The 21,106-nt window shown below is 46.6% G+C and overlaps 1 protein-coding gene across 5 annotated transcripts; it reads left to right on the forward strand.

Annotated features, from left to right (window-relative positions):
• The first annotated feature begins 286 nt into the window (after window positions 1-286).
• Window positions 287-20,617, forward strand: GTF3C4 (general transcription factor IIIC subunit 4). 5 transcript variants are annotated; one of them, XM_081152310.1, is made up of 6 exons: window positions 681-765; window positions 5,072-5,199; window positions 6,629-8,452; window positions 11,052-11,182; window positions 12,842-12,930; window positions 14,711-20,617. In XM_081152310.1, exons 2-6 carry the CDS (start codon window positions 5,197-5,199, stop codon window positions 14,773-14,775), a joined length of 2,112 nt encoding a protein of 703 aa, XP_081008436.1. In that variant the 5' UTR covers window positions 681-765; window positions 5,072-5,196; the 3' UTR covers window positions 14,776-20,617. The 5 variants fall into 5 exon arrangements, with proteins under 5 accessions (XP_081008433.1, XP_081008434.1, XP_081008436.1 ...); XM_081152309.1 differs by having other exon boundaries at window positions 690-765; window positions 5,069-5,199; XM_081152311.1 differs by having other exon boundaries at window positions 690-765; window positions 5,069-5,192.
• The last annotated feature ends 489 nt before the right edge of the window (window positions 20,618-21,106 follow it).

The raw sequence follows: 21,106 nt of genomic DNA on the forward strand, positions 1-21,106 counted from the left end.
ATGCACTCAACCCCTGAGTTCATGCTTGTGACGTTCTGAGGAACAAGAAGAGGCCGTGCCCATCTAACCAACATTTCCTTCGTTTGCCCTCGGGTTGCTTTAGTGGCCCTGGGGAAGTCACTAATGGGGTCTGAGGCTCCCGGCCCCCAGCCCACCCGCGCGGCCAAGCCCGGGGACTTCGGTCCCGCCCGTCGAGGTGGCGCGTTTTTTAGACAGGCAGCGTCTTGGCCACCTGGCAGGGCTGGGTCGCCTAGCAACGACGGGGTCCTTCCTGGCTCCGCGGCGCTTTGGGCCTGAGGGGAGAAAATAGCCGCGGAGGGCGCCGGGGCCGAGCGGCGGCGGGCGCGGGAGGCGGCAACCGGCCGGCGACGCGGGATTGGCGCGCCCGGGGCCCGGGGCCGCGGCATCAAACGGGAGATGAACACGGCCGACAAAGCCCGGGTGGGACCCGCGGCCGACGGGCCCGCGCCGCCTGAGGAGGAGGAGGAGGGCGAGGCGGCCGGGAAGGAGCCGGGGGCGGACGCGACCCCCGGGCCCAGCGACGCGTTCCGCCTGCTGGTGACTCGGCGGGAGCCGGCCGTGAAGCTGCAGTACGCGGTGAGCGGCCTGGAGCCGCTGGCCTGGTCCGAAGACCACCGCGTGTCCGTGTCCACGGCCCGCAGCATCGCTGTGCTGGAGCTCATCTGCGACGTGCACAACCATGGTCAGGACCTGGTTATCCACCGCACCTCAGTGCCCGCCCCTCTCAACAGCTGCCTCCTCAAAGTAAGCCTTCCCGGGCCTCCCGCGGCCGCGTCACCGGCCCGCGCCCAGTCCGGGGATTCCCCCTGCACCCAGCGCGTAGGGCGAAGCGCCGGGGGCCACCGTAGCCGGCAGCACACACACAGAACCTTGCGGCTGTTTGTGCCCAGCGTGGCCGGATCACGCACCCCCTCCCGACACACACGCACGGAGCCCCGGAGGCCCCCTCGGAGCCCGGCCCGCTGCGCCCCTCGCCGGGCGGGCTGCTGGCGCGGATCGCGCTCCCTGGCGGCGCTTCCCGAGGCTCCACCCCCTGCTGGCCCACCCCCACCCCCAGACTCGCCTCGGCCTCGGCTCCCATTGTCTGGGGCCGACTCCCCGAGGCCCCTGGCTGGCTTTGTTTGCCTTCCTCTGGCTCCTCGTTTGCTTTGGTGAAGCAACGTCGGCCCTTCCCATTGTCTTAACTGTTCCAGCGACTTTGTTAGGAGTGGTTCTCACCCCGGGCAGAGGGGCGAGATCTTGGAGCCTGTACTCCAGTTTTTCTTTAGTAGCTAAAAACCTCCCGGGTGCGGAATTTTGAAAAGTAAAGCCTCTGGCCATAAATGCAGCCCTTAAACTTCGAGTCCAAGGCCTCCGCGTAAAGTTAGTGCTTGCAGCTTCGTGGAAACTAAGTTTGCCTTCAGAACCCTAGGGTTCCTAAGTTTTACTGTCGTAATACTATTTTCAAGTTCGCTTTTTTAAAGTAGTAAGTCATAGGTAAGGTTCATTTTCGTGGTTTAGAAAGTACACTGTAAAAACTTTCCGTTTCCTTTAAAGATCTCTGTGTATCTATGTGACCTACCAAAGCGGACAGATGTGGATACACTGTATCTGCTGGGCTTTGATTGAGGCCCTGGAAATAAATCGGTGTACAACACAGTCCCTGCCCTCATGGAGTTTACATTCTTTAGCAAGTCATGAACTAGTGTTTTATCAGATGGTGATAAGCGCTGTAAAGTTATGTATCTGCGTACAGAGAATGTATTTATGTGAAAGTGAACCACCTCTTACCCTGCACAGCCATTTTAAATGCAGAAAGCCCACACCACTTTTTAGCATACTTAATTCAAGTTTTAAATGGACAACTTGGTGTTGAATTAGATCACTGATAAACTTATGTTACTAAGCCCTCTAAGATCTTCTTGGAGAAGATATGAACAAATTGGTCCAAATATAAACAAATCAGGTGGACAAGTGCTGGTGATGCTATGAAATTGAAAAACACTGAAGGAGGGAGGCAGAAGAAAGGGGTTTTAAAAGGTGTATCCTTGCTCTGGCTGGTGTACTAGGTGGTTAGAGCTTCAGCCAGTGCACCACCAAAGGGCACAGGGCACGTACCTGGGTTGCAGGTTCAGTCCCTGGCCATGGTTGGGGCGAGTGCTCCCTCCTCCCTTCTCCCCCTCCCTTCCACTCTCACTAAAAGTCAATGGAAAAAATATCCTTGGGTGAGAATTAACCAAAAATACAGTGTATCCTCTGCAGAAAAAGAACTTACTGTATCTAAGGATGTTCATATGTACCTCAGCTAGAGAAAATTGCAAGTGTTGTGTGTCAGTACAGTAGAGATTTAGCACTTTAGCAAAGAGCATTTAAAGAGGAATAGTGAAGGGGGAGGCACTTCTCTGGGGAGGTTATCTGGTAGGGAATCTGCAGCAGTCTTAAAAGAAGATAGCCGTTAGCCATTGGGTTGTAAGAGGAAGGAAGGAGAGGGCCACCCAGGTGGCAGGAATAAGGTGTCATCTCTTGCATATACATATTTAAGGTTATTAATGTAATTCACTATTGTTGGTGTAAGTAAGGATGGGTCAACAGAGTCCGAGAAAGTGAGGTGAAGCCAATATGGTAACATTGAAGGTCGGTCGGAGGAGGTTGGCTTCATTCCATCTAGGAAGCCCTAACATGCTGTTCAGGTTTTATAAGCACAGGTTGACCTGGTATGGTTCAGGAAAGTGAGTCTGGCTGGACTGCAGGCAAGATGATTGTTGGGTCAGTGTCAAGTAGAGGTTAAGACACCGGGCTTTGGCACAAGGTAGCAAGATAGGCCTGTGTATAAAAGGGCATAATAAAACCTACCTCACTGAGACTTTTTGGAAGATTAAATTAAATACACATGTGGACATTTACATATGTATACACATAAACACATACATTAACCAATTGGCACAGTTCCTGGCCCACTGTAAATGCTCAAGGTAAAAAAATGAAGCTTACAGTATGGAGGGACAGGAGTCGGTCAGCGCCGTGGTTGTGGGTAGGAAGACGTCCGTAGTATAATGATAGAAACTTGACTCCGTCGTCGGTTCCACAACGGTCTAACAAGTATTAGGGAATCTTTATATATCCCACTAATAATTGACCAATAGCTTGCCTGAATATAGTGTCATCTTCGTCTTGTGCACTGCTCTTTGGTGTGCGTGTCATGCAAACCGTTAATCAGTGTTCTCAGTAGCCTAGGACTGCCTGCTGAATGAAGCTGAATTGTCCCTGCGACTCTAAAAGAGACCCCTGGAATAACACTGGTGAAATGGTAGGAATGTAAAAAAAGTCTGTATCAGTACTTTGATGGCTCTACCCATTGACCATCTCTGGGGTTTTACACCTACTCAGTGCTGTCCAGCTTGCCTGTTCTCTGACACAGGAAATGGACACTCTGCCCCCTGGATCACGGTTTTAGTGTGGAGCACGGCTAGAAGGCTAGCCTTACGATTCTGTTGTTTAGATGATGAATTTCTTTCAGAAAAATGTGCAGTTATATAATAGTTCACATGGCCACCATTTTCAAGTTACTGTCCTGGGCATTAGGGTTATGTGATATAAGTCTGAAAAGCAATAAAATAGTGATTTAAGAATGTTACAGTCTTCCCATTGGACTGCTGACTTAGAAACTCATGTAGTTGTATGCAGTCCAAATTCTATTAACATGTGTAACTGCTTTTATTGAGTATCCGTTGTTAGGAGTGTCTAAAAGTATTAACTCCACCTGCTACGTTAAGTTAATAACTGTTGCCTGTCTTTGGAATCATGTTCCTGCCCTCGAGAAGCTTACTCTCTAATAGCTTCAAATAAATTTTTACTTGTTAGATGCTTACAAAATATGTAGGGATTAGTAGTAATAGTGGCCAACTGGAAAGGCTATAGTATATAGTTAAATGGCTGGCTGGGGGTGGGCCTCTGGGAGCTGGACCCTTTAAGTGGTATATTCCTTGGGCATCTGAATATTTATTTTGTCAACTAATTTTGTGATATGCAGTAGGCTCATTCAAACTAATGTATTAGAAATTACTGCACAAAACCGTAAGGAATTTCCCTGTGGGTCCAGATTCATGCTGCTCCACCTTATGAAGAATTCTCCCTACAGTGAGTAGGACCAAGGGTTGCGTGAGCTTCCTCTATTTCATCCTGTGCTGCTGCTTTGGGCTACAAATTCTGTAAGTTTACTTTTAGTTCTGTAGTAGCTTTTATTTATAGTAAACTTAACTATTCTACTTTATCGTATTACAGGATTTGGTGAACAATTATATCTCCACCCTTCATTTGTCGGACAGCTTTAACCTGCATTTTACATTTACTTACTCCCCGGAGAGGTAGTAGTAATCATCATAGCTAACATTTACTGAGTACTCACTAATATATGCTTTACACATACTGACTTATTTAACCTTCCTGACTATGAGATATGCAGTAGTATTTCTTTGTGAGTGAGGAAATTAGGGCCAGAGGTCTGGGGGGGGGGGGGGCACAGCTGTTATGTGATGGAGCCAGAACTTGAACCTGGGTGGTCTGGCATCAGAGCACAGGTTTTCAGTCTGGGCTTCATTGTGTCATGTTTTAAATTGTGTCTATCCACACACAGCTCCAGAGTCTTACTAGCATTACGTTGTTCAGGCAAGAAAACCGCACCTATACTTGGAATTTCCAGTTTATACTATTTCTCTAGCATGTCCATAAGTGTATCCAGAAGATTACCTTAAGTGCCTTTATAAAATCAAGATACACTGCCCAAGACACCATTTCTAGAGTATTGTTTAGGATGACGCCCCCACCCCCAAAGGTTCTATTTTTTAGAAGAGTTTGCATATTCTCTGCGGTAGCTCCCTGGCCAAGACATTGAATGTGCTCCTGTGACTCTTCAGAGGGGATGTTGTGTAGCCACAAAACTCCTTCTCATGGGACAGTTTAGGGGAGTATTGTTCTGTGTAACATTTTAGGAAAAGTCAGTCATCTGGTTCGTTTGTTGGACAGCTTTATGCCTGCCTTATTTTAGATGATTATTCATTCTGTCATCCAGCAGCTTCAGCAGAAAAAAGAATAAAAGTACCCTTTCCAGCTACCTGTGCTGATCTCCAAAGGTCACGGCTGTCCACACAAACCGGTCACCTGTTAGTACGTTGAGGAATTTCATTCCCTATCAGGTTAATGGTCTGTAGCTTTTGTTACCTATTTACCTTATGGGGGATATTTTTAAACTATTTATTGCACTCACACTCCCAGTTGTCCAAGCTTTATCAGGGAATGCAGTTAGTGGTTCAGAGTTCAACACCTTCCAAGTTCTTTCTGTGTCCTGGAGTGTAGTTCCTCTGGGCTCGGGGCCTTAAACTCATTTAAAGAAACTTTTATTATACCTGTATATGTCTTAGGCTTAAATTCTTTTTTTTTTTTTTAAATCCTCACCTGAGGATATTTTTTCCATTGCTTTTCAGAGAGAGTGGAAGTGGGGGAGAGAGAGAAAAACATCAGTGTGAGAGAGACTGGGGCCCGCAGACCGAGGTACGTACCCTTGGCCAGAATCGAACCCAGGACCCCTCAGTCCATGGGCCGACTCTCTAACCACTGAGCCAAACTGGCTAGGGCTTGAATTCCTTTTTAATCACGTTTTTTCACCCTTTCCAGTCTGAAGATCAGCCTCTAGGTGAAAGGAGATTGACACCAAAAAGGAATGGAAAGATTTTGCTTGCTTTCTCTGTGAGCCATTTCTCTAACACAGTGGTCAAGTCCTTTCTTCTTACTTCTGACATAACAGAAACCATATTTTATTTGACCCCTGCTTTTTTCCCACTTTAGGCTTCCTGGCCATTTCCTTATGGCTCTGGACCACTTTCTTTTGGTCATTTATCTTTTCCACCATCTTCAATGTCCCTTTAAAATCTTTTTAAAGAGATCAACATCATACAGATAGGCACTGCTGATGTACACTACAGACTTGGAGGACAGAGAGATGAATGAAAGCTAGAATGATCTCAGAAGGCCTGGTAGGCTGGGTGGGATTCAATAGGAGGAAAGAGCGTCCTAGGCAAGGGAGCCAGGGAAGGTAGGAGTGGAAATGTTCAGGGAATAGCAGATAATTGGAGCAGACATTATATAAACGGTGGAAAGCAGTTGGAGTTGACTTTCAGCATAATTTGTAAATGAAATTTTAGATAGAAAACTTAAAGTTTGCATTTGTATTACAAAGATACTGTAAAAATCCAGATATCTAATTGTATCAAAGATGTATACTTTCACGCATTTTAATGCCCTTATTTTGTGACTGCTTCGGCTCAATACTATATTGACTCTTAAGAATCAAGTGCATCTCTCTTGCCCTTATTGCTTACGTCAGTTCTAAGATGGTGGAAATGAGGCTATGGATAATGACGACATTTATTCCAGTCCTTTAAAAAAATCACCATCCTCTGAGTATATGCTCATTTAGTTTTAGATCTTTTAGATGCATCTCATACCAAAATTAACAGAACGGATGCAGAATTTCTGTATATACTAATGTGACTCAGTTAATACATCCTAAGTAATATACATATATTTCTAGAGTGAATATTTATCTGATAGTTTTTATATCTCTTACTTTCAGGTTGGCTCAAAAGCAGAAGTTGCTCAGTGTAAGGAGAAATTTGCCAGCTCCCCAGACCCAACCGTCAGCCAGACTTTCATGTTGGATAGGGTGTTCAACCCCGAGGGGAAGGCTTTGCCTCCAATGAGAGGGTTCAAATACACTAGCTGGTCCCCCGTGGGTTGCGATGCCAACAGCAGGTGCCTCCTGGCAGCACTGACCCTGGACAATCGCCTGACCATCCAGGCTAACCTCAACAGACTGCAGTGGGTCCAGCTGGTCGATCTGACTGAGATTTACGGAGAACGTCTCTATGAGACCAGTTACAGGTTCTCTAAAAATGAGGCCCCGGGAGGGAGCCTGGCAGACTTCTCTGAGTTCCAGAGGAGACACAGCATGCAGACACCAGTCAGGATGGAGTGGTCAGGCATCTGCACCACCCAGCAGGTCAAGCACAACAATGAGTGCCGGGACGTGGGCAGCGTGCTCCTGGCCGTCCTCTTTGAAAACGGAAACATCGCTGTGTGGCAGTTTCAGCTGCCTTTTGTAGGGAAGGAGTCCATCTCCTCATGCAGCACGATCGAGTCGGGAATCAGCTCTCCGAGTGTCTTGTTTTGGTGGGAATACGAACACAATAGTCGGAAAATGAGCGGCCTTATTGTGGGGAGTGCTTTTGGACCTGTGAAAATTCTCCCTGTCAACCTCAAAGCAGTGAAAGGCTACTTCACGTTAAGGCAGCCTGTGGTCTTGTGGAAAGAAATGGACCAGCTGCCCGTGCACAGCATCAGATGTGTCCCGCTTTATCACCCTTACCAGAAGTGCAGCTGCAGCTTAGTGGTGGCTGCGAGAGGACCCTATGTGTTTTGGTGTCTCCTACTGATCTCCAAAGCAGGTCTGAATGTTCACAATTCCCACGTCACAGGCCTTCACTCGCTGCCGATCGTCTCCATGACAGCAGACAAGCAGAACGGAACAGTATATACTTGTTCCAGCGATGGCAAGGTGAGGCAGCTGATTCCCATTTTCACAGACGTCGCACTGAAGTTTGAACACCAGTTGATTAAACTGTCAGATGTGTTTGGCTCAGTGAGGACACATGGGATAGCGGTGAGCCCCTGCGGTGCATATCTGGCCGTCATTACAACCGAGGGTATGTTCAATGGCCTCCATCCTGTTAACAAAAACTACCAGGTCCAGTTTGTTGCTCTCAAAACCTTTGAAGAGGCAGCTGCTCAGCTCCTGGAATCTTCAGTTCAGAATCTCTTTAAGCAGGTAGATTTACTAGACCTGGTACGCTGGAAGATTCTAAAAGATAAACATATCCCTCAGTTTTTACAAGAAGCTTTGGAAAAAAAGATTGAAAGCAGTGGGGCCACCTATTTTTGGCGTTTCAAACTTTTCCTCCTGAGGATTTTGTATCAGTCAATGCAGAAATCCCCTTCAGATGCCCTGTGGAAACCCAGCCAGGAAGACTCAAAAATCTTACTAGTCGACTCACCTGGGATGGGCACTGCCGAGGATGAACAGCAAGAAGAAGGCACGTCCTCCAGACAGGTGACTAAGCAAGGCCTTCAGGAGAGGAGCAAAGAGGGGGACTCAGAGGACCCCACAGGTGACTCCCTCACCCAGTCTGGAGATGGCGGCCGTGAGCCAATGGAGGAGAAACTCCTTGAGATCCAGGGGAAGATCGAAGCTGTGGAAATGCACTTGACCAGGGAGCACATGAAGCGAGTCTTGGGGGAAGTGTACCTCCACACCTGGATCACTGAGAACACTAGCATCCCCACCCGGGGCCTCTGTAACTTCTTAATGTCTGACGAGGAGTGTGACGACCGAACCGCACGGGTAGGTGTTGGTTGACAGCAGCGCAGACACTGGGAAGCCTGCTGTCTCTGACCTATATTGAATTTCTAAAGCTCAGTTTTTGCTTTGACATGTTTTAGGTAGGTGATTGGCACAGGGTGCTGTAGAATAAATAGGAAACGGGTTGGTGCAGAGGACATGTCCCTGTCACACAAAATAGTTGAGTTCTCTCTCGGTGGCTGTGAGTGACATGCAGGGCTTGCAAGATGAGATTTCCAGGCTGAGGGTGCGCTCTAGGAGGCTGTCCTCGGGAGGGTAGTGTGTGACTGGGCTGGCACAGCTGCAGAAGTGTGGCACCAGGCGCCCATTTCTTGCTGTTTGCAGAAAGTTGGTTTTTTTTGGTGGGGGGTGGGGGTGATGTTTCCATTTAAAAAGACTTGAGGAGGTCTGATTAAGTTAAGAAGGGCATATAAAGTAAATTAGTTGTGTTGTTTTTACAGAAACTGGGTAGAATCTTTATTTTGGTATTAGAACAATCTTAGTGTTATCCAAAATGTAGTCCACAGAACTCAAGTTCCCTGACAATACCAGGGTTCCAAACTTGGGGAACTCCTACGTGCTCCACACCCCTCTTCAAGGTTCCCAGTGCATGTTATCCTACAGGTTCTGAGATGGTACCCTACAGAAGAGAACCCTTCTTAACTTGGTGTGGGTCAGTGTCATCCAGACTGAAGAACTTGTGTTACGAGGAACATGCTGTATACCAACACAAAAGCCCTGGTCCTTTTTACTTCGAAGATTGACATCTCATTGCCTGAAGTCTTATTTAAAATATTCACTGAAGGCAATGAATTCAGATATTGTTATTCCTCATGTTAAACCGTTCACAATCACCTGTTGCATTTTCTTGTTGGGGGAGAGAGAGAGAGAGAGAGATTGTGTGTGTGTGTGTGTGTGTGTGTGTGTGCGCGCGCGCACGCGCGCATGTGTACACCCCTGAAATTATTGCTCATAGGATGTTTGCAACAATTTCAAGAGTAGTTAAGATGTACTGTTCATGAAACTGACCTTTCATTTTTAAAAGTCAACTTTTAAACTTTGTTTCATTGTGGCCTAATTGTGTGGAGTGTTCTAGTATCGTTGTTTCTCAAGGACCTAGCAGGGATATTATAGTCAACGAGATAGTAACTCAACATTTTAGAAAATATGTAATGGAAGTTGGTTGGTGATGGTTGAGAGCAGTGAGTTTCAACTGATGTGCCCCAGGAATTTTTAAAACATGCAAAAATACCTGACTAGTCAGGAGCACTGACCTCTTTTCCCTTAGGTTGTCAAATAAAAAAATGACAACAGCCAACACAACAGTAGCTGTCCAATGTGAATGAATAAAAATTATACCTTTTTTTTTGGTCAGATCGGCAAAACATAATATTTTCGGTGTGCCGCAAAATTTTAGTAATGAGTATACATGTGCCGTGAAATGAAGATGGTTGGAAGTCACTGGTGTAAAGTGATTGTCCAGATGCTGTGTGAGCAGGGCAGCTCCTTTTAGCCTGGTCATGTGGCTCTTAAAGAAGGAAAAACAGCAACTGAGTTTTGATTGAAAACAGTACAATTCATGTCTTAAAAATCCCACTATGGCCCTGGCCAGGTAGCTCGGTTGGTTAGAGTGTCCTCTCAAAACATGCCAAAGTTTTGGATTTGATACCGGTCTGGGCACATACAAAATTAACCAGTGAATGCATAAATAAGTGGAACAACAAAAACCTCTGTCTGTCTGTCTCTCTCTCTCTCCCCCCCTTGCTCTTCTTCAAAACTTCAGTGAACTAATTTTAGGGAATGGCAGGTTTAGAGGGTCCTTCCACAAGAGCTCCAGTGTAAATGGATTAAAAACTTCAAAGGACATTATCTGCTAGTGAGACAAGATGGTTCTGAAGGGTTGGTGTAGCCCATCCCAAAGATATAGCCACTGAAGGTTTTTCCTACAAAATTATGAAGTTGATCAGTGTTTTTCAGACTTTCATTGTTAAAGTAGTGTCACCCTAAGACCAAAGCAGAGAAAGGGGAAGATGAACTTGGGACAAGGCCTTACGCCAGCCCTGTCAACCTCCCCCCACCCCCACAGTGGGTCCTGCCCCACCCTAGCTCTGCCTAGGGTCAGTGGATCTCACACTGCAGGTGACTAGACTGGATTGCTCAGGCCTTGGTGCCATCAGAAGGAGAAATCATTTTTAATCCTGATCACCTTTTTCCTTTGTAATCCTTTCTTGAAGAATAGATTTGGACAATTCTACCAAGTTAGTATTTCATGTAATATTTTGCATGTAGAGATTATGCTTTCCCTTCTTAAAATCAGAACATTATAAGTAATAGCTAAATACTTTTCTTCTAACAGAACTCTGAAGTCCTTGTTTCAGAAGCAGCGAAAACAAGGCAAGTAACAAGACTGGTTTTCAGAACAGTTTTTCCTTCAGTGGTTATAGTCCACCCTGTTGTCACTCAGCCAGCTGGCAAGGACGAAGGTCTAGCCTTTCCACTTCCCAGACAGAACGGTGGAAATGCACACGTCCTGTTCGTGTGCGTCACTCACCTGCGCCGGCTGCCCTGCCCTCCAACGTTGCCCACCACTTTGTCTTACCAGGTGCTGATTGGCCACATCTCAAAGAAGATGAACAAGCAGACTTTCCCCGAGCACTGTAGTCTGTGTAAAGAGATCTTGCCCTTCACGGATCGCAAGCAGGCCGTCTGTTCCAACGGCCACATCTGGCTCCGGTAAGCCCTCTGCAGCAGATCCTGCTCTCACGCCGTTTTCAGTTTCGTGTGGCACAGAGCACTGTAAAGTGTTCGTCCCAAACGAACTGCCTGGGCATGAGGTTGGAGCAAACTGCTGTTATCAGACCCGGCACACACGCTTTCCTTCAGGCTGACAGCAGCCAGGCGCCCGTCAGAGAGTTTTACTGCTTGCCATATGTAGGAGAGCCTTTATTTGGGGAATACTGTTTTCCTTTGAAGTAGCATTGAATTTTTAAAAATTATTACAAAAGTAATACCTGTTAACGTTAATGGAATATAAAAGCGCTGATGTACTTTTTTGGTCTAACTTTATAGTAAGAGATAGAAGTCCCCTCCTTGTCTGCCCTCAGTCTCACTCCAGGGGGAACCTGAGCGAGTCCTCATTTCATGGACACAGTCGGTCACTCCCTCCCCCTGCTCAGAGCACTCCCAACGCCTTGCTTCCTAGACACAGTATCCCTGCTTTTCTCCTGCCTCTGACCCTACATTCTTAGTTGTCTGCTTCGTGTCCTTGATGTCCATCTTTGGACCTGTTTTTCTGTGCAAGTTTGTAGTAGCAGTCGGCTCGTGACAATAACTTGCCAACATCTCAAGCACTGTCAATGTGGCAGGCACTTTGCTGAGAGGTGCACGTGTCCTGAGTCACTGTGTTCTCACAACGACTGTGCACAGGGACACTGCGGTGATTTCCATTTCCACAGATGAGGAAACTGGCACCTGGGGGAGGTCAGTCATGTGCTCATTCACGCAGCACAGGTGGTGGATGTCAGAGCTAGAACCTGGCGTTCTTGCTGCAGAGTTCACAGGTGTAGCCACCACACATTATAGTGCCCGATGGGTTCTTTAACAGAGTCTTTGCATTTTTGCTGATTGAACTGGCAGAATGCTTCCATTTCCTCCAGGTGAGCGTGGGTGCTTGCTCTCCCGTGCGATCTTCCTTCCTGTACACCCGTCTCTACTCCAAGTGAACCTGCTTGGACTCTTCCCTCCCACCTCTTTCCTCTTTGTATTTTTCTGCTCCTTGGCTGCTCAACTTAAAAACTGTTATCTTTTGGGAAAACCTGCCCTGCAGACACAAGTGCACTCCTTCCCAGCACCCTGCATTCCCCTTCCTTGCCTGCCTGGTCCTGGGAGATGTGCAGTGAACAGCACTGGATGGACCTGAGCCTGTTAACATTTGTCCATGTCCCATCTTTTTTATACCATTAATTTTGTCTTCTGCATCCTCCAGGTTTCCCCCACTGTGTGTTTAGATTCTTAGAGATAGTGCTGGTATCTAATCTTAATCACGAGAATAACTTTCAGTATAACACGTGGTCAGTTTTTTAGCATACCACACATTCCAAGTACAATCAGGTAAGGACAGACTAACTCTCCCAAGGCTGCAAACACACCAAAAAGAAGCTGCTGACTGTGCATTAGAAACTTTGTATCTCTCGCTTAGGAACCTGACAAGCTTCCTTCCCTCAGTGCAGGTGGTGGAGTCCAGCCAGCCAGCCAGATATGGTGTTGCCATGCATTTGTGAACAATGTTTGCTCTTTGCTTGGTTACCATGGCTTTTAGAATAACTGGCAAGTTACCCTCAGCACTGTGCCACTTTCCGGTGTTGGTAGAATTGATGATACCATGTCTTTCAGGTGCTTTTTAACCTACCAGTCCTGTCAGAGTCTGATATACAGAAGGTGTTTGCTCCACGACAGCATTGCCCGCCACCCGGCTCCAGAAGGTGAGTGAGTGCCCTCTCAGCTGGGGAGGCTGAGGTGGAGCATGCCAGTGCCTCAGGCCCATGCCGGCTGGGGTGAGGCTCGCACTGCCCTCCACAGTATCACCATGAAGCCACAACTAATTAAAAATCAATGATCAGAATGTCATGTTCAAGTCTATATTGCATTTTAGCATGTACGTCTGCTGTTTTGTTGCCACTGCAAATTACTTTTTAAAATGCCCAAGATTGTTTTACCTGACATATCAGTTACATTTGAATGAAAACTCTGTAAATGACATTGCTGGATAGTCATGGGATATGTGCATGGAGTCCTTCTAGTTGTCATGACGGGGTTTTATTCTGGCTGGTCTCTAGTCTTTTCTGATGGCCCCAGGGACACAGCCCACATTCCTTTTCTTTCTTTCTTTTTTTAAATATATCTTTATTGATTTCGGAGAGGGAGAGAGAAACATCGATGTGAGAGTCACTGATCCGCTGCCTCCTGCACACCCCCTACTGTGCATTGAGCCCACAACCCGGGCACGTCCTCTGACCGGGAATCTAACCGTGATCCAGCCACAATCTCCGGGATCCTAGGTCGATGCTCAACTGCTGAGCCAGGCCAGCCGGGACACAGCCAACACTTTTGAGATAACTAGTTGGAGATGAAATTAGAGATGTGGGCAAGGAATTCGTGATGGAAACAACCCCATGAATGTCAAATTTATGCCCTGAGGTTCATTAACATCACACTAACCAAATGAGCTGTCATAACAGACAATTAAGTACACGTTCTGGAGGGGAACCTGGTCTCAGTGAAGTGAAGCAGAAAACATTCTGCAAAAAACTGCACCCTTAGGCTTGACTTTTAACTGGCTGAAGCTTTCTGATTCTGAGAAGTTGGTGTGTTGGCAGCTTATGTTGTTTTAACTTTTTATAGAAAATGCCATCATACACAAAATTAGAGAAAAGATCCTAATAAATCCTTATGTGCCCATCATTCAGTTGCAAAAGTCGCCAACTCACGGCCTTTTTTGTTTCATCCGTGGTCCCCCATCCTCTCCCCTCCTCTTACTGGATTATTTTGAAACAAATTTGGGAGACTTTATATGCGCACTGAAAATTAGTATACCATTTAGGGAGGAAACCAGGACAAGACTGAAGCAAGGTTCACACGCGCCTCTGCGGGTTGACCCTGAGTTGCGCGGCAGTCCGCTTGGGTGGGGGGGGTGCGCCTGGGGGAGAGCCGGGGGCGGGGGGGGGTGCCGTGCTTTCCTTTCTCCACTAATGCGCTTTTAAAGATTACAAATACTGGCCAGACCAGGTGTGGCTCAGCAGTAGAGCGTTAACCTAGGATCCAGGCGATTGGGGTTTGATTCCCAGTCAGGGCACATGCGTGCAGGAGGCAGCGGATCAATAACTCTCTCATCATTGATGTTTCTCTCTCTCTCTCCCTCTCCTTTCCTCTCTGAAATCAATAAAGCTACAAAAAAGAATATTTTAACGTAAACAGTGTATGAGTGATAATACTCTCTGAAGAAAATATAGTCCTTTAAGTTGAGAACTTCAGCTCTATGAAACACACACTCGGTGCCCTTGTTTCATGGATCATTACAGAAGGATCAGAATGTCACCACACACTGAGAGCTCCAGGGACCATGGCTTCCCCAGCCTCGCTAGAACGTCAGGAGTGGGGGGCTGGGACCAGAATGCCCAGCTCTCGACACTGCAATTCATTCACCACTCACCCACCTGACCCCTTTCTGAAGCCCATGCTCAGTACCTCTGTCTTCCCCTGCAGATCCTGACTGGATCAAGAGGTTGCTGCAAAGCCCCTGTCCTTTCTGCGACTCTCCTGTCTTCTGAACAGCAGTGGTGGGAGTGGACAGGGCGTGTGATCTACTGAGCACTCTCCAGCCTGGAGAGACGGGTGCTCTGGAGGCCTGGCCCGCACAGGGGAGAGGCGCTCCTTGTGTCTGTGAAGAGGCTGGAGTCATCTCTGAAGTGACCCTCTGTCTCGGGGACCAGAGGCCGTCTGCAAATGACTAGGTGCAGAGCCAAGTGACTTTGAGGTGAACATTAGCCCCACTCCTTACCCAGTGAGGAACACTTAAAGAAATGCCCTCTCGTTTCCAGAGTCATTTCTTCCAGAGACTCAGGAGAAGGGCCTTGTGGGCTGACTCGGGATTTGCTCTTCACCTCGGGCTGGGACTGTCTGCCTGTGGCTCCCTGGAGCTGAAATGGTCTGTACGTGGTGTCAGTGTCCCAGCAGATGTTCCAAGTGTCTGACCATGTGGACCTGCTATGTTCTCAACAAACAGCTGCAGAACTGCACCTCTCTGATTCTTGTTTGAAAACATTTTCCTAAAACTATATTTTTAAGAGGTTGAAGCCAAAACTAAAATTGGTTTTAGTGTGTCAAAAGGTCAGATGACTCTTGTAAGTTAATAATTGTGACTGACTTTTAATGATCTCCCGTGTCATATTATTTCCTGCCCCCACTCCTCAGTGTGTATAAGGATGTCAAGTGTTCCAGCTTACCTGGGACGTGTCCCTGCTTCCGACAGAACTGTGATAACCAAGACAGATATCTGTACATAGAAGAATATTTTCTCCTTTCAGTATTAAAACTTTGGAGTATTTTTAATGTTGACATTTGCAGATGGTTCATTGCTGTCTGGTACAGGAGTGTAGACTCTGCCTAGAGACTGCCAGACAGACGGCAGCTCAGACGGGTGGTACTCGCGCCTGGGCGCTACTGTATGTGCAGCCGCTTGGCAGGGCTGCGAGTTCCTTCTCTCCACAGACATCCTTGGTATTACAATACAGGTATCTTCTGTGGGCTAAAAGGTGTTCAATGTTAATTGGTTTTAAAACCTAAAATAAAAAAATAGCCATTCTGGAATTAGTGTTCTTGGATTTTTACATTAAGTATCCTAGGGATTGGTGCTAATCAGGACTGTTCGCACACAGCTGGAAATGGTGCGTATCTCTGGAAAACTGGATGGGAAATACAGAATGTGAACTTCTGACTTTTCCTACATGCCATCAGTTTTGCCTTGACTCTAACACAACCTCCTGCTTTTATTTTGTGTCCTTAGTGAAAGACATTTTGCCTCACTTGCTATTTCTCATTTTGATGGTAATTTCAAGAATGGCGTCTATGCAGAAGTTAGTGTCGGGCATGTTAAGTTGGTTTTCAAGAAAGGACCAGTCAGCATTAGAATCATGAGCCGCGTAGTGGGCAGGTGTGGTTGATCCGCTTTTTGCCTGTAGCTGTTTCACTTTACCAGAGATGTGATAGTAACGGTCGGGATCATGTCAGGGAATCATCGCCGCTTTGATAGTCATGAGCGCTTCGTTTCGCTTAGGTTTTGTTCCTGCTCGGGGTTGGTAGTGTCGTTCTTGTCGGGGAACTGCTGCCGTTTGTGTGGTGCTGCTGCCATTTGAGACTCACGTTGTTTTTATTTAAAGCACTTGCGCATTTGGGGAAAACCGCTCTTCGGAGTTAACTGAAGAGGGTCCTCCCGGGTTACTGTGTCTTAGGAGTTAACTGAAGAGGGTCCTCCCGGGTTACTGTGTGTCTTAGGAGTTAACTGAAGAGGGTCCTCCCGGGTTACTGTGTGTCTGGTAGGAATATACACGGCCACTCTCACTAGGATACGGCTTTTCTCCACGGGACTGAGCCTAGTGCAGTTCTTAGGCAAACCCCTTTCCTGCCACCCAGTCCGTGGAGGTGAACCCGCTGGCCTGGGAGGATGGGGAGGCTGAAAGGCAGCACAAGCACGGTGCGCGCCTCCGTTCACTAGGGCTCAGAACACCTGGTGGGAGTGTCGACCAGGACACCTTGGAAGAGTGGGAGGCCACCAGGAACCCCAGACCGAGCTCCTCTCCTGGGTTAAAGTTAGCATCCCCTCCCTGCCTTCCTGGAATCTGCCCAATCTGACTAGGGGTTTCCTGGGGTTCAGCCGTCACTGCAGCAACCTCTGGAGTGGCTTATGGCAGCCGATTCTACACAGCTCAACCTTGTGAGCTGCAACGCTGTTGCATTTGGGGAGTCTGGTGTCCACACCTGTATCTCATTTTCTCTGCCTGGGCTTAATTTGTTCCTATTATTCTGCATAAGAAATTGATTACTTATTATGCTTGATATTTGTTCTGAAATCCTCGAGTGTCCACCACCCAGATCTCTACCTACTGTAGTGTCTGCAGAACGTGAATGTTGTTGGAAGCACTGGTGAGCTTGTGGCGAAGCGTGGTGCTTTCCTGCTGCTCCCTCGGAGAAGCGTGTGGGTTAGACCCATTAGGGAGTTTCACGAGTTCGGTTAAAAGAACGTTAAAGGTAATATTTAAATATTAAAATACAGTTTGTTGTGATCATCTGGTATCAGATAAAAGTCGGAAGAAACTGATGCTTATCAGTGCTTGCTGGGAGGACGACAGTGCTGGGCCCTGGAGCCCTGGCCCTGCCGCAGTTTCCCTGCGTTGGAGTTTGATGAACTGCACTCCTGGAGTGGACCGGGAATGACCCTGGTCAGTTTCCAGAGTCCGTCAGCCCAGTGCTTCCAGCCGCTCTGCTTTCCCTTCCTTTAGTTCTCTCTGCCTTAGGACATGTCAGAGCGAACAGGTTTCATGTTTGAAAGAAAAATAGGTTAGTGATAAAATTTCTAAAAGCAGATTTTTCTTTCTAAAGGTGGTAGTGTTAACTTGGCAAACTGTGTCTGTTTCCTTCAATGCTTTTCTGTGTGAGAGCGCTCAGTAACTCTCGGCTGGACTTTGGGCTAGAGCAGTGATTTCCAACCTCCTTCATCTCACGGCACACCTGAACTAATTACTAACATTCTGCAGCACACCAAAAAATATATTTTATTTTTTGCTGATCTGACCAAAAAAATACGTATGATTTTGATTCAGTCACACCCGTAAGCCACTGTTGTGTTGGCTGCTGTCATTTTTTTAGTATGACAGTCTCAGGGAAAAGAAGTCAGTGCCCCTGACTCAATAGTGAGGAATTGCATTTTTAAAAAATTCTTGCAACACACCGGTTAGAAATCACTGTCCTGGAGGATGCTGGATTTTAGCTCCTTGACCTCTCTCTCTCCTCCCAAAAATTTTATTTCTTTTTTTGAGAGTTTTTGTTTTTAATCATCACCTAAGGATATGTTTTTATTGATTTTTAGAGAGAGAAGAAGGGGGTGAGAGAAACATCAATGTGAAAAACATTAATTGGTTGCTTCTCGCACCCACCCTGACCAGGAATTGAACCTGCAAGCTGGGCATGTGCCCTCTCCGGGAATAGAACCAGCAACGTTTTGGCATATGGGTCTATCCTTAACCAGCTGAGCCACACTGGCCAGGGCAGGAAGCCTAAATTTTTTAAAGGAAAGATATATTCTGCCTTTTTTTCTTCTTAGAGATTGGGCAGCACAAACAGCAAGACAAATAAATGAATCTCTGCAGTTAGCCCACCATGGATGGCTTCGAGCCTCTGCCTGGCCTGGTGATCTGTTGTGAATGTATCTTTCTGTTCTCAGGCCACCCTTCTGTGTATTGGCGCCAGCAATGCAGGGAGCCTGCAGTGTCTAGAGGTTCGCCTTGCCCTAAAGGATCTAACCCACATGCATTGTCTTCATTTTGGTTTTTAGTGGAAGTGTCAGTTGGTAGCTTTAAGCAGAGTTTTAGACTATGCCTCCAGTCTCAGAGCTATTAAAATTCAACTGTTCTTTCTTGAAGCTAAAAGAGGTTTTTGGAGTTAGGGTCTTCACATTTGCTGACATGATATCTGCTGTCATGATTATAGAGCATGTGAAATTTGACTATCCTTGAATTGAATGAAGTCAAGTTTGCAGACTGTAGAGTCGCGTCCAGTGATCTAAAGCGCTATAGTAGCTTCAGCGCCCTGATGAACCAGCAGGTGTTCAGGAGACTGAGCCCGTGGTCGATGGGCTACAGCCTCCCACAGGCAGATGTAGTTTGTTTTGTTTTAAGACAGGGCTGTTTTTGAAAACTTGGTGTGAAAACAATAAATTTAACGGGAATGACTGTAAAGGTGTCCTGTGAAGAAGTGAGTCCTTTTGGTGTATGAATATTTCTCCCCCAGTCTTTATCCTGGTGGGTGACTCAGCTTTTCTTAGCTTTTTCTTTTAGTTATAACTTTACTCTAGTGAGGAGACTTAATGCACAATTGGAGGTCCTACTGAGTGAGTTGGGTTAGAGCAGTGCTGTAGGGATTGCCAGCAGGGCGCTTATTCATTCCCTCCAGGCTCGGGAGGCGATGGAAAAAGGGAAAGGTGGACCTCGCGCTGACAGAGCTGAGGTATAGGCTGTCTGGTTGAAATGTTGTAAATGGGTTGGGAGAAATAAATTTCAGAATTCTGAATGCTATGTGTATTTCTAAAATAAAAAACTGCTTCCCTCGCCATCATGAAACCCTGTTCCTTTTATTGGAAGACCCTGTAAAGTGGTCGCACTGGACAACAGAGGCGGCTGTGGTGGCCGTGAGGCACTTCAGACTCTTCAGCGGGTCTGTCACTTGGCTAACAGGCTGGGAGGGTTTAGGGTACTTTGTTTTGGTTTTGGTACTAAGGCAGAATTAAATGCAAAAACCAGTTCTGTCTTTCTCAAGACTGACTCAGATTTGTACTTTAATGTATGAAAGCAAAGTGAATATCAAACTTGTTTATATAAAAATAAGTCTGTATAGAAAAATAAGCCTGCATTGTGTGTACTGATGTGTATTTTATGTTTACCCAATGCCCGTGCTAATCTTTGTGTTTGACTTTGAATTTTTGTATGTTTACGTATGACATTTTTTGAAATAAAAAGAACAGGCATCTAAAAACCTAAGGTTATAAAAAGAAGATTTTTTTAAAAAATTTTTGTCATCTGATCAGGTGGTGTGTTAAGTCTTTTTGTGTTTAAATAAGTTTAAGAATAATAACACATTTTGCTTGGAACACGACCCCCCATCCAGAAAAATTGGCTGCTCCTCTCCATTGTAGATATGTACATAGTGGTCGTTATTAGATTGTAAGCTCCTCATGGGCAGGACTGTCTGTTTCGTCTTGGTACTTCCGGCAGCACCTAAGGTCAAGTGCCTTGCTCATGACATGTGAGTGAGTAGCTTCCTGCCACCTTTCAGTGAAGCACAGTTCACTTTTTCCAGAGTGTTCAAAACTGCAAAGGACGCACGACCAGAGGCGGCCGATTTCTTTCTTGGGTTTGAACTGAGCTGCTTGGGTTGAACCTGACGGTGCCGTGTCCTTAGCACTATTCAGCCTCTTTCCCTGGAGGCGACGCGCCAATGTCCTGAGCTTTTATCTAACCCTAGGGCAGAGGTTTCTGGGAGAGTCTGAAGCGGGGAGGATTATAGAGAAAAGGGATGGAAGTCCCGGAGGGTGTTTGTCAACCTGTAGCCCTGTCATGACTGCAGAAGGCAGAACAGAGACCCTGTCTCTCAGCCGCCGGGCGGGGCCCCGGTTAGCGAGAGACCACTGGGTTCTAGCTCTTCCCCGCCTTGGATTCCCCCGTTGCTCGTGTGATTCCAAGTCCTTAGAGTCTAATCAAGTTGCTGTGAATATCCAGTGCTGTACATAGCGGCAGGTTTGTAAAAATGTGAAATAACCTCGAATGTGTTGTGTTTTGTATGCAGAGCCGCTAGTATTGTTATCCTGGCCAATTTTTTATTCAAAATAAATAAATAACAGAATTATTTGTGTGTTGTGTGCATATCTTATCATGGTCATGTGGAGTGTAGAGAAGCTTAGAAACTGCTTTAGGCCTGACAGTCATGCCCAGACATGAGCAGAGGAGGGGCTGTGACCATGAGAGAAATGGCCATTGGCAGCCACCTCGGAATCAACTCAGCCTTTGGTTTACTCCAGACAACGTATGAGGAACATAAGAGGAGATAACCCACAGCGTCAGTAACATCTTAGGCCACATATGTCACCATCAGCTTAATAGCATCTGGTGAGTCCATAAACCAAGTACCAATCGCACGAACTTAACGATAAACGCGTAACTCAGACCAACACTCCTGCTGAAAACAACCAGAAAAGCTAGTCAAACACCACACAGGATTTAAAAAAATGAAAACTATGCCTAAACATATCATAATAAGATGGCTGAAAATCACATGCGCCTCAAAACTTAAGTCACCATGTCACCTGCACCTCCCCTAGGGGGAATCCTGCCA

Source organism: Miniopterus schreibersii, assembly GCF_964146895.1.
Source record: "Miniopterus schreibersii genome assembly, chromosome: 11".
In the NCBI taxonomy this organism is placed as follows: Eukaryota; Metazoa; Chordata; class Mammalia; order Chiroptera; family Miniopteridae; genus Miniopterus; species Miniopterus schreibersii.

Bases quoted from the DNA above. Each gene is read 5' to 3' on its own strand.
- GTF3C4 (XM_081152307.1), top strand. From the start codon at position 418: ATGAACACGGCCGACAAAGCCCGGGTGGGACCCGCGGCCGACGGGCCC. The intron at 11,183-12,841 runs GTAAGCCCTCTG...CATGTCTTTCAG, and splicing joins AACGGCCACATCTGGCTCCG to GTGCTTTTTAACCTACCAGT. The intron at 12,931-14,710 runs GTGAGTGAGTGC...CTTCCCCTGCAG, and splicing joins CCGCCACCCGGCTCCAGAAG to ATCCTGACTGGATCAAGAGG.